This window comes from Hyperoodon ampullatus (genome assembly GCF_949752795.1).
Source record: "Hyperoodon ampullatus genome assembly, contig: scaffold_355, whole genome shotgun sequence".
Classification (NCBI taxonomy): domain Eukaryota; kingdom Metazoa; phylum Chordata; class Mammalia; order Artiodactyla; family Ziphiidae; genus Hyperoodon; species Hyperoodon ampullatus.
In genome coordinates, this window is record NW_027640976.1 from 344,934 (window position 1) to 358,647 (window position 13,714).

The 13,714-nt window shown below is 40.6% G+C and overlaps 1 protein-coding gene across 1 annotated transcript; it reads right to left on the reverse strand.

Moving 5' to 3' along the window:
• Positions 1 to 309: 309 nt before the first annotated feature.
• LOC307069996 (integrator complex subunit 6-like) lies at positions 310 to 12,336 on the reverse strand (the record flags this gene model as incomplete). Its single annotated transcript, XM_079728621.1, has 9 exons — positions 310 to 412; positions 1,128 to 1,221; positions 2,097 to 2,471; positions 4,200 to 4,434; positions 6,073 to 6,215; positions 7,571 to 7,694; positions 8,733 to 8,951; positions 11,165 to 11,275; positions 12,242 to 12,336. Coding segments are annotated over 9 exons (1,499 nt in total), but the record flags the coding sequence as incomplete, so codon positions are not given.
• Between the last annotated feature and the right edge of the window lie 1,378 nt (positions 12,337 to 13,714).

Sequence of the window (13,714 nt, forward strand, 5' to 3'; positions counted from 1 at the left end):
GAACCCTTATCACATGTGGTAGGGGCGACAGGGTTGACTGATTTTAACCTGCTGGCTTAATAACATCACCTTCCTCAATTGGGAAAAGTAACAACAAAACAACAAATTAATACTTTCAAAGAAAACTCATAGGGCAAAAGCCAGCTTTTCCCACCAGAGAATCTGAAAACAAAAAGCTCCACTTCTTTTTCTTAGCCTCTGCAAGGCAGTTCCCTTGACTAAAACATCGTAGGTTTTTCAACAATATCTCATTCTATCCTACAGCACAGAACACTTATTCATTTTTCCTCCTTGGTCTTTGCGTTAACATCATAATCTCCTGTTGATGTGATTAACGTTCTTGAGAAGGTGATGGGATTCTATTTTTTCTAGTACCTTCTCAAGGTACTGAATTAAGACTCGTCTTTTGAACCTAAAAAAGAAAAAGAAATTTTATTAACCAAAAGGTCCTTAAAGCATTTCTGAAGCATGAGGCACCGTGCAGGGTACAAAGTGGGACTGCCAATTCACGTGGGAAATAGATAATATATGTCCGTGTAAACATAGGGCTTAGCTAATACCGAGATTACCAGCTGAGAGCCGAAGCCCACCTCAGACTGTGAGGAGTGCAGAAGGCTCCACAGACCTGGATGAATGAGTTGGCCTCAGGTAGTATTAATCTAGACGCCTCTGCAGACAGCCGTAACTATGACTGAGGGCCAGGGCTTAGGAAAGCAAGGTAGGACTTCCCTCGTGGCACAGTGGTTAAGAATCCGCCTGCCAATGCAGGGGACATGGGTTCGAGCCCTGGTCTGGGAAGATCCCCCATGCCGCGGAGCAACTAAGCCCATGAGCCACAACTACTGAGCCTGCATGCCACAACTACTGAAGCCCACGTGCCTAGAGCCCGTGCTCCGCAACGAGAGAAGCCACCACAATGAGAAGCAACAAAGAGTAGACCGCACTCGCTGCAAGTTGAGAAAGCCCGTGCAGAGCAACGAAGACCCAACGCAGCCAAAAATTAATTAAATAATTAATTTTAAGAAAAGAAAAAAAAAAGCAAGACAGCACCAATCCCTCCGACTGTCTTGCGTTGGGCCCTCCTGCTTAAAAAAAACACAATGTGAAGAGTTCCTCTTTACACTCACCTTGCAGCTTCCTTGATGGTAAATTCAATAAATTGTTTCCTCACTGCAAGAGGTCCTTGCACTCCTTCAAGCAAAATGAAAATTCTTTCATACTCTGAAGATATTAAAAAATTAGTATTTTGAAAAATATGGATGAAACATAAAATTCAATCTTTACACATCATCAGTAATCATTCCTTGTGTGTGGAAAGTTAGGTATAGATTGTATTTGAAACACTCAAATCAAGACATCTGCACATATCTGCTAGGGAAACTCTAAACGCTAATTAAATGTGGTCTGCTGAATAATGGCCCCCCAAGTTGTCCATATCCTAATTCTGAGAACCTGTGAACATGTTACCTTATATGGCAAAAGAGACTTTACTTTGAAGATGTGATTAAGTTATGGCTCTTGAGATGGGGAGATTATCCATCTTTATACATGTTGCCCAATGTAACCACAAATAACTTTATAAAAGGGAGGCAGTAGAGCTGGTCAGAAAGAAAAGATGTAAGGGTGGGAGCAGAGGTTAGAGAGGAGAGAAGGGGCTAAGTTGCTGGCTTGAAGATGGAGGAAGGGCCCACGAGCGAAGGAACACAGGCAGCCTGTAGAAGCTGGAAGAGGCAAGGAAACAGATTCTCCCTAGAGCCTGCAGAAGGAACCCTGGCCTGCCAACACCTTCATGCTAGCCCAATGAAAATAATTTCAGACCTGACTTCCACAACTCTAAGATAATACAGTTTTGAGCCACGAAGTTTGTGATAACTTGTTACAGCAGCAAAAGGAAACTATTACAGCAAGTAAGAGGAAAAAGAGAGAGAAAGGTGTATTGGGTCTTTTTTAGGTAAGGCAAGAGGAATCATTTTAAATTATGTGAAAACCCAATACTTCCCAAAAATGCACCTCAAGAGATACCTTGAATCTATTCTGAATCCTAAAAGGAAAGGGACCGCCATTATATTATTAACAGATGTTCTTTCACTACTTACTTCGTCCAAATTTTCGAACTTCCTTCATTAACTGGTGTTTTATATCAGCATTGATTCCTTGTGCCATAGCAGGAGTTATTTGCGATGTATTTGGCCCAGTTTCCAAAGCAGATGTTGCCGAGACTTTTCGATCATCTACAGAGACATTGCAGCTCTTGGTTCCTCCTACGAGTGCATTACTACCAGGATTGTGCATCAGGTCATCTTTCCTGAGACTAGTGAAATCATCAGACAGAGAATCCACTTGGTCGGGCAGGATACTATCTCCTGCCACGTTCACAAGCTCTGGGGCAGCAGACTTTGACAAGAAGCCATCGGGTGGGATTGGACCATATTCCGTCTTCACCTCATCAGCATCGTGAGTGGCAGTAACATCTGGAAACCAAATTAACAAGTGGAGCTGTGACGTAGGTGCATTATGGCAACCCTACAGGGACAGCCCGGTGCTCCTCAGTTTTGAGGAAATTGTTTCATAAAGCAAGAGGATGTACCAGATGGAGCCTGAGACCCCTCAAATTGAGCTCAGGAAGGTAATACGACAAACGCACTTTCTTCTCTTCATGGCACCATGAACACATATGGAAACCAAGTAAGACAGTACAACTAATAAAGAGGCTCAGGTCCCTGGTGCTGAGGGTTTAGCTGCAGCTTGTGCTCTACAAGCTGAAAAGCAGCACGTCTCACTTGGTGTCATGATTTCTGTCATTTACCTATGAAATGCCATGCTCTACCGAGCTTGACATCAGATTATATGGCCCCCCCGCCAAACTCCCACCTCTCTCCCTCAAAATTCTGAGGAAACACAGGGGGTGCCCATTAGATCTGAAGGTTCTGTATGGCCCCCATCACGCCACCCCAAATCCCTGTCAGTATATGATCCTCCTCATCCATCTTTTCTCTGTCAGAAGCGTGAGTTTCTTTTTACTCCAGGTCTGACACCTCTTCTCCATTGACTCGTCCTGCTCTGTGCTGGGGGCCGTGCCAGGAGCTGGGGAGCGGCAGCCAACAGGACAGACGCCAACAATCCCCACACTTATGGAGCTTCCATGCTCATGGGGAGGCCAGGCAGTAAGTGTACAATGATCCAACAAAATTATTACAGTTTGAATTCGTGTTAGGGAAGAAGTAAGCAGGGATGGGACACAGAGCAGGAGGGGGAGCCCCAGTGGACCACGTGGTCGGGAAGGCCCTCCTGAGGAGGCGTCCTTTGGGCAGAGCCTGGAGGAGGAGAGAGAGCCGGCCTGTGCACATGCAGAGGAAGAGCTCCAGGCTGCGGCAAGGGCACGTGCAGAGCCCCGGGGAGGGGACTGGCCAGGGAGCACAGAGCAAAAGACAGAGGCAGAGAGAGCAAGGAGGAGACGACAGGCCACGTGTTAGGAGAGGTTGGCGGTGCCAGGTCGTGCACAGCTGGTAGACCAGAGTCGGGAGCTCAGATTGTGTTCTGAGTGCCTGGGAAAGGTGATGATGGGTCTTCAGGATGGAAGTGGCATGGTCTCATTTCTGTGTTGGCGTGATCACTTTGTCTGCAGGGCAGGAAGTGACTTAGATGTGGAGAAGATGGGAAGTAGGGAAATCAGATAAGAAGCTATTGGAGTAGCTTGGTGTCATGAGGGCAGCACAGATCAGAGGAATGGAGACAAAGTGGGATGCGGGATTCATATTGGGCATCATCCAGTGGAATGGAGGAGGCTGGGTCAGACTGCACTGGGTTGGAGCATAGAGAGTAATTGAGGACACAGAGCACACATGCAGACCCATCCGTTATTGAGCCAATTTGCTCCTACTGACTCAGCAACTCCAAATGGCTGCACTTCCTTCCGCCTTGCCCTGGCAAAGCAAACAGGCGTATCTCTTGCCATTTCTCCAACTTGTGTTAATTACTATGTAAGTACGGATCTTCCTCCCCTCATATATATTGAGATCCTTGAAACACGGTCTCCACTCCCCATGGGGCCCTTTGTACCTACCACATAGATGGTTTAATAACGGTTTACTTAATGAACAAAATCTGAATACAAAAGAAATGAATACAAAGGAAAAGAAAATTGTTTAGTGTCTTAGTCCTCTAGGGGCCATAAGGAAATCACAACCACTACTCTATACCTGTATGTACAAGGGTGGGTTTTATGAGGTTTGGATAAGATGGGAACCACGAGGCTGAGGGTGGTCCCTTTCCGCCCACGTGGTTAGTTACAGTAGGTGGTGTTTGTGGTTTCCTCAACAGCAGGGACATACTCCGCCTTCTCTTAGATGTCAGAGGACTGCTGGGTTCTCCAGGACGTTTCACTTTGTTTTGTGGCCCTGTTACAAACTCATCTGCTTCATCAATCATCATTCCCTAGAAAACATCAATGAACATATTCCATTAAAGACAACACTGCAAGAACTCTTCACATGCATATACAATCATACGCTACATCAGCAATATAGATCTTAATCATGGGCCAAAGATTTGCCATACCCCACAGAGACTGTTCTCAGAAAACGCTACTCAATTTCAATCTAGTTTAAGTGGAACGAGGAGGAAACTTGTTGTAAGGTCAAACATAACACAATCATGATTAACCAGAAAGCTTGGGGAATGAGCAACTCGATGAGAGTTCCAAAGTGGGAATGAACCCACAGTGACCTTTCTGAAGATACAAACCATTTTGCATCAACCCTTGGTAAGGGAGATCATTCCCTTTTGTGTGCTTTAAACGCATCCTTAAGAAATATTGATAGTTAATGTACAGAATGCTGCATGAAAATGGTGAGGGGCAGGTAGATGGAAAATGTCATTCCCCCAACAGCAATCTCACAGAGATTCAAATACATCCACCTTGGTGCTGGACAGAAATGTGGGAGGGGGCTTTTCACCCTTGGGAATAGATAAAAGATGAGAGCCAGCAGTATAGAAGGTTAACTAAAAGCTGTTCTCATCCAAGGATAACCCAAGAATGCGCGCTCCCATTATTTGAATAAAATCATGATAAATGACTTTTCCAAAGCATTTCCCAAAGCAAAACAGTACATAAAGGGGAAAACATAGTCACTGAGCATGTACCATGTGTCAGGTAATGTTCTAAATGGTGTATGGGTACTAACTCAATACTCCAGAGCTCTATTAGTTAGGTGTCATAGTTATCTCCAGTGCTACAAATGAGGAAACCAAGACACAGAAAGATTAAGAAAAACTCCAGTTAATTGAAGATTCAGGTGAAGCAGAATACCTTTCAGTCTACTTTTGTTACAGAAGACATTATTGCATGGTCTGCACGTTTATAACAATGGTCTCCTCCACGAATGCAGATATAATCTCCATTTGTCTTCATGCTTATATGGTCAAGTCAGTATATCTCTCACTTATACACACAGAGATACACACACACACACACATGCACACACACACATCTCACATGTATATCTCAGGCACACATCTCACATGTAGAACAAGCCAACAAGGCAACACCACTTAGTACTTCATATTTCAAGAGGAATACTTTATAACTGTCTAGATACAGCACTAGAGATCTGAATAATGTAAACAGAGGAAATAAATGGTGATCTGAATATTAAAGGAATTAGTGTGTGGAGGTGGGAACAAATACAGACTCTGGAGCTGGAAAGACGGGGGTTCAAATCCTGGCTCTTATCAGTTGTGTCACTCAGGGTGAACCATTTGACCACTATGAGCTGTGAGTTCATATTATAGGGCAGATAGTAGTACTCATCTGCAGTTGTGAGCACTCAATGTTAGCACTTAAAATATCAGCTCCTACTACGTACGCAATAAATGCCAACTATCACTTTTTTTTAACCAACACACCCTTGCATAAGGAGGCTCCCACTTTCCATTCACAAAGAGCCCTGGAGGCATATTTTATCTCTTAAACAAACAGAAGGAGAACCTCTGATTTACGTACATGTTGCCAAGAAGAAAGGAATTATTGCAAGAATATCACGATTTAGGCAGACATAGAAATAGATATCCCACCTTCTTATCTTGTTTAAATGGATTGCCAAAAGTATGTAGTCTTTTTGGTTGATCTGGATCAATCTCTCGAAGTGGAGAAGCCAGTGTCTTTAGATATTCCTGATAGTTACCCATTTGTGCGACTGGAACACTATGAAGGGAATCTGCAAAATCACCGGAAAAGCAACAGATACTATACAGCAGAAGTGTGTGGTCCTTTTGAGAGGACATGATCATAGTCTGATTTAGCATTGTGTATCTTGGCAACCGATAGTCTAAAATCTTGAATCTAGCAGCCTAGGATCTAAAATCATCTCTCTTCATCCCATTATCACTCAGTCTACCATCACTACGGCCTATAAGCTCAAATCCCTAGGGCAAGAACAGCTCCCTCACTCTTCATACCAGGTTTGAGAATGGGCTGACATTCCCTATACCAGCATCCCAACTCAAAACCCCATATTTTGTGTTTTAAAGAGCCTAGGCTCAGGGCTTCCCTGGTGGCGCAGTGGTTAAGAATCCACCTGCCAATGCAGGGGACATGGGTTCAAGCCCTGGTTCGGGAAGATCCCACATGCCATGGAGCAGCTAAGCCTGCGCGCCACAACTACTGAAGCCTGCACTCTAGAGCCCGTGCTCTGCAACAAGAGAAGCCGCAGCAATGAGAAGCCTGTGCACCTCAACGAAGAGTAGCCCCTGCTCGCCGCAACTAGAGAAAGCCCGCACGCAGCAACGAAGACCCAACGCAGCCAAAAATAAAATAAAATTTAAAAATAAATTTATTTAAAAAAAAAGGAGCCTAGGCTCCATGGTTTTCTCTTATCATCCAGAGAATCTTGGTTAGTGGGCCTCACCCTCTCGGAAAATTTGATTAGATCTACAGGCTCTCTTCCTAGAAAAGTCCCCCTGCCAAAACAACAAAAACAAAAACAAAATGACATATAATTTCAGGAGGTTGGTCAGGCTAAGATTTGCACATTTTAATGGACAAATGACCCTGCTTAAAACGAGCAAAATGGAGTAAAGGGGAATTACACACCGTCACCAATTATCCTAGACAATATCAGGTTCATTCTTTTCCTGTAAATGAGGAACTTGGATTGAATTCATCACAGTAGGCTGGGCGGTATAGCGTCGGGGCATGCAATTTCCGGAATCTGATAGACCTAGGTTCTGCCACTTTCCAACTCACTAAACCTGGGCAAACTACTAAAATGCTCACTCTCAGTTCCAATGTCCATAAAAATGGTCATAAAAACAGCATCTATCTCATGGGGTTGTTTTGAGACTTACAAGAGCTAAAACGTGTAGTGTAATATATGCACCGATTAATGCACACTTCCCCTTAAACCCAAGAACAGTAAACTTGTGCCTGGGTAGCTGAAGGGATTCAGGGAAAAGAGGCATTATAGATATTAAAGTATTACAAAATAACTTACTTGTTATGCAATAAACATCTTCGTGAGAGTCAGACTTGACATTTTCCTAATCAACAAAAAGTACTTCTTTGTTCACTTACCTTCATCTTGACCAACAATAAACTTGTGTGTTTTCAGCAGATTGGATCGCATTCTGGTTAACTGGTCTAAAAGACCTCTACGTGGAATATCATAAGCATTTCTATATGTCTGAGGTTTCAAATCCTATTTGAAATGAAATAATTTCAGTTACTCCTGAGGCTTTTAATATAGAAATATAATTCCTAATCCTCTTAAAATCTTAGTGAAGAGAGGGATATTCCTTACAGCTAACTACAGTAGAATTTTGCCAGTGGAAAATTTGCCTTCGCTGGCTCTGTTCTGAATTCTAATACACCCACAGAGCATTAAAGCCACTGGGAATATCCTTTTTCAATATGTCATTTAAAACATCAAATCCTGAGATTTGTGCCGCGGGCAGCCTTGCAGGCCCACTGTTTGTAATCTAGATGTAGTCCGCCGGCAGCCACGGAGGTGAGCTGCTGGGATGTCCATCCGGGAAGCAGTGGCTGATCCTACAAGGGCTGCAGTGATCTGAGCACCTCCAGCCCCAGTACCTTTGGGATCTGGGGCAGCATTGGAGCCCAGGCTGTGCTCTTCCCCAGGCTGCCCCCAGCCAGTGATGGAGAATGATGGGGGATGTTAGGGCCTGGCCAGTTCTGCCCAACGTGGACCTCCTTTATGGGAAATCGTGGCGCCAGGCTTCCCTTCTGGGCTGGTTAAGATTTTCTACAAGCTATACTGATGTCTGAGGCTCTTCATACCCATTCCTCCTTCCTTCCCCCATCCTCTCACAAGTGTTAGTTCAGCAGTGTAATCTGGTGGTTAGCAGACATTTGGTCCTGTCCAAAATGTCTGTACAACATTTGGTCCATGCCAGAGGTCCTTGATAATTGGTCACACTTGGTCCTGTCCAAAATGTCCAAGGAGCCATGTGGTCCACACCAAAGGGTCCTTGATATTTGGTTCTGTCCCAAACCATTTGACATGAACCAAATATGTGCATGGATATGTTTTGGATCGAACCAGATTTCAAGGACCTTTTGGTGTAGACCAAATGTCTTATGGACATTCTGTATAGGACCAAATGTTCTGCAAGGGATCTGAAAGCTCTCTCTGCTTACTCTTGTTCCTTCTCCCCTTTATCTTTCACAGACCTTACCACCCCCCTACCCCAAACAAGCTATTTATGTCACAGTTTACCTTGTTTAAGAGCCCTACTTGGAAGCCGGCAAATTCTTTGGTATTCAATTCTGCCAGTCTCGGTGCTGTTTCTCCTATGATTTCTTTCAATAGTTTTCTAAAATTTTTATTGTGAGTCAAGGACACTCCACCTCCAGAATGATTTTTCACTTTGATTCCAATTTCCTGGGGAGGTTTCTTCCCCACTGATGCTAGTATTCGTTCTGACTCTAGTTTGGTCTAAAATGAAAGTACATGGTACGTTATGAAAAGATCTATACTATCACTATTGTTTTTACTACTTAAGAAAGATAATACTTTAAGAACCCCACTGAACAAATTTCAATCGCAAATCACAGAAAAACGGATAATTAAACATTTTCCTGTGCTTCTCTGTACTACCACAGCAAACAGAGAGAGGGGGCTAGAAAGACAAATAATACACTTTTTTTTCTCTTGTCTAGTGTCAAAATTATGATTGAATCATGGAGAGAATGAAAACCATGGGTAAGAATTACATTCATAGACATGTAAAGTCACATTTTGTTACTGTAAAATCTAGTCTAAGTCAACATATTCATTTCGGACCCAGACATAAAGGGTAAAACTCTGTATTTATAAAAGTACACTAGTGCTAAAATTCAGATTACATAGATTGCATTATATCTGAAAAAAACTTATAGTGTTTATTTCTAATATCAGACCACCCCCCAAAAAGTAATACTTAACAAATATTACCAAGTAAATAATTTGTAATATGTACTCAGTAAGCTTCTTACTAACTCACAACAAAAAAATCCTCTTAATAGACACTATTATACCATATTGATAAATATTGCTTGAGAATGTACTGTAGCAATATATTTGGGCATATTTCATGATTTACATACATCTGAGATGGTTCAAAGAACACTGGTGACATAGAGTTATTAAATTAGTAATTAAATTAGTAATTAGAGCTAGTATAAATTAGTAATGGTCTTTTCTTTTTCTCTAAAAGGTGGAATTCCACCAATGTCCAGTAAGCCCAAATTAATTTTGAATTTCTTGTGGTTTGGTCAGAGATACTCATAAATTTTCCCTAATTATTGGAATTAAGTATATTTATTATCTTTTTAAAAATTTAGTCATGAAATAAGGCATAAGAGCAAATGAAGGGTCTGTTTCCACAAATTGGTCCTGAAAGGTCATTGATAAAACTATACAAGCAACGTGTCCCAGAAAGCCCCAGAACTTGCATGAGTTTCAACTCTGTTCACTATTCTTCCTTCTGGCCATACCCTGCTGACACAGCCTTAAAGGCCTAAGGTAAACATGAAATAAAAAAATATAAATCAATAGATCAATAAATAAATAAATAACCAAAACAAAACATTTAACAACAACAAAAATCTTTTAGCAGAGAGGGAAAGGGGTTAAGGGGACACTTGATAGATCAGAAATCTGGGTTTGCCTTTACTTTCTTTTGCATTTATGAGCACACTGGTCTGGTAGGAGCTGGTAAACTCCAGACTATACTTAAGTTTTTGCCAGTTCCTAGCAAGGTGTGTCAGCATCCCAAATTGTGGAGTCATTTTAGTTCTTTGGTGTCAGAAATCTGACACTTATTTGCTCTGACACTTATTTGCTCTGTTTTCTAAAGGCCCAACTTTGAAACATATCCAACTTGAAGCATTATTGTCACTGCAAATGCTACTACTATTCCCTACCTGGGAATACATTTGTGCACAAGAAGAAAGTAAAGCTGCTGCATTAATTTGTCATACAACATAACACATTTGTATGGCAGTAAAGCTCTAACTCAGTAGTTCTCAAACATTTCCACCCTGCAAGAATGGGCTAGGTAGAGGTGAGAAGTATGATAAGTAGGGGTGAGTGGAGGATGAGGTACTAATAGAGAGGGGCAGGCAAGGGACAAGGTGAATAATGGCAAATGAGGTGGGGGAACAGATGGAGGGCCTGTCACCCTCCAGTGCGAGGAACACTGGTCTCATCTCCCCCTCTCCAAGAAAAAGCATACTGATATTTATTGCCTAAAAACGCATTTCAGGCAAGTCATTAATCACACCATGCCTCAGTGTGCTGACCTAAAAAGGGGGATGCTCTAGCCCAACGTGATTTGAGGAGAAACTAGGTTGAGGATAGACAAAATGTGACCCATGGATAATTCTATTAAGCCTCTGCCCCTCCTAGGCCACAAAATATCAACCAGCTTGTGGGTAGAACAAACTGGCAAGCGAAAGGAGAAATGGCACAGCATCAAATGATACTGACAGACCCTTAACTGCAGTTTAATGGTGAAGCTAGAAGCCATAGAGAATCACATTATTACTAATCCATAAAGTGTAGAAATATATACACATTTAATTTGAAAATTACAGTTATACTAAAGAATAAGGAAATGCACTTCTGAGGGCAAAGGATTTTTGTTTGTTTGTTTTTACCAATACTACCTGTTGGCTGAGTTTTTTAAGGTAAGAGATAACACTGTAACTAAGTCCACAATCTAAATTATCTGATATCAGATTTGGAGCTCCCATCATCCTTAGTGCTTTCTTTAATGGCTATAAGGAAACAAAATACACAACAGTAAGAATAGAATAAATCTTAAAATACTCAAACTTCAGTTATAAGGGGCAAAGGGACATGATTCATTTCTTAGAAGTCAAGGTGCTGCACATAAAACCAAACATGGAACATTAAAAAGTGGCAATGAAAATAGCAGAAAAGTAAGGAGCAGAAAGTAAAAAAATCAGAAGAGAGTGGGATAAGAAGAGCAAGTAACAGCAAATTCAAACAGGTAAATTGCTTTCAGTCTTAATTCCCAAGTCATAAAATCATTTCACATTGCATTTTATTGTGCACCCCATTCCTGCCATGGTAAATACTAACACACCCCAATTTCTCCTCCCAGTGACACCAATGGTACCACTTAAGGTTCTGCCTTTTCACCTCTAGAAACTTGGCTTAAAGTTTACCACATCCACCTCTGAAATGATTTTGATAATCTTGATTTAGATTATATGACTAGTTCAAAATAATTATGAATATTTTTTCTCAAATTGTAAAAATCCAAATGACACCAAGTGATTTTTTACTCTTTTTGGATTCCCTCTAACCAGTGCCCCTACTTCATGCTGTGTCTAGGACACATTTAACAAGCCATAAGTAAATATAATGTCTTCAGGTTGTTTGGTTTTTTTTCAGAGGAAAACCCAATAGTGCGAATTTCTAGAGTTAAAAAGGGAAGTTGATATAATACATAAATCCAGTCCTATTTTTCTTAAATTCCAAAATTATAATTTCACAAGGTTAGTTTTTATAAGAGAAACATAGATGTGTTTTATAACAATAACCATGGCAGTTAAAGGAAATAAAATAAGCAGTTCTCTTTTGTGCTGCCATGACATCTCCAAGCTCTTACACATAATTTGAGAAGACAATGGCGACCCAAATTTACAAATTAAAAAAAAAAACTATCTTATTTCAGGGGTGAAGTTTTTGATTGATTGGATAGAGTTAATACATACTAATAAGTAGTATGGAGGCAGAGTTTTTAAGTAGCTGTCGAAAGCCTGTCGCCACTTCACGTTTGGCTTAAGCTTGTGAACTTTAAACAAGTCATCTGCAAGAGAAAATCCAAGAAAATATTATACTATTCCAGTCCTAAATTCCAAGATCTAAATCAAGCAACCCACATCTATTATATCATTTCCTAGAAATTTTCAGTTTCAATTACATTAGATGAACATTTCATTGGAGTTTATTTGATTATCTTTTTTTTGGTACTATGTACCAAAATTATATATAGCAGTTTTCTAGAAAATGAAATAAATTCTCAGGTTACATATTCATCTTCCATCTGTGAAGCTACATAAAATATAATATTAAAACACTGACTCTGATCTATGTGAAATATTATCTTACATATTGGTAACTCTAGTGTAGTAATTTTCACCTGAGAAGGAATCCATGGTCACTGGTGGATGGAATATTTCTTTTATTTAAATAGAGGATGTTAAAACAACAACAACAAAATGAACTCATAGATACAGAGAATAGATTGGTGGTTGCCAGGGGTGGGGGTGGTGTGAAATGGGTGAAGGGGGTCAAATGGTACAGACTTCCAGTTATAAGATAAATAAGTCATGGGGATGTAACGTACAACGTGATGATTATAGTTAACTACACTGTAGTGCATATTTGAAAGCTGCGAAGAGAGTAGATCTTAATATTTCTCATCACAAGGAAAGAATTGGAACTATGTGCGGTGATGGATGTTAACTAGATTTATTGTGGTGATCATTTTGCATTATATACAAATATCGAATCATTATGTTGCACACCTGAAACTAATAGAATATGTCAATTACACCTCAATAATTTCTGGGCAATGATGGCATGCTCTAAATTACGTTTTGGATTCTCCTTAATCAGTGTATATTTTGTTTATACGTATTTCCCCCCTCTTCATTTCCTTGATTTCAGTGGTCAGGCATTTTGAGCCAAACTTTCGGTCTCTCAAACATCAGTTAACAATTGGCTGATGGCACTAGTAAAAGCAAGTAGAGATGTATGTTGAAGTTGAAAATTCTGTACAACTAAGTATGGTTCTTGAATATGGTGTATTATTAACACAACTAAAGATATTTTCCTTAAAAAAGCAGATATCCCGTATATTTTTACACTCAAATTTAATTATTTAAATAATCGAAATGCATTGTATACACTACATGGAAAATTCCCAAAATACCTCATTATTTCCTTCCAAGGATAAATTTTTTAATATAATAATTCAAAATTGATATCCCCAGACATCAACCAACATGAACCTGCCACACTTACTATAAATATCAAAGACATTATAAATTCACTCTCTATATTGTTTCTTCATGTTTTACTGGCTTTTATCCAAAAAATAAATGCTTTCCTTCCAGGAACAAAACCATCCCTATGCCATATGCACAATTTCTCTACAAATAGGGCTATACTTTGAAATTCTG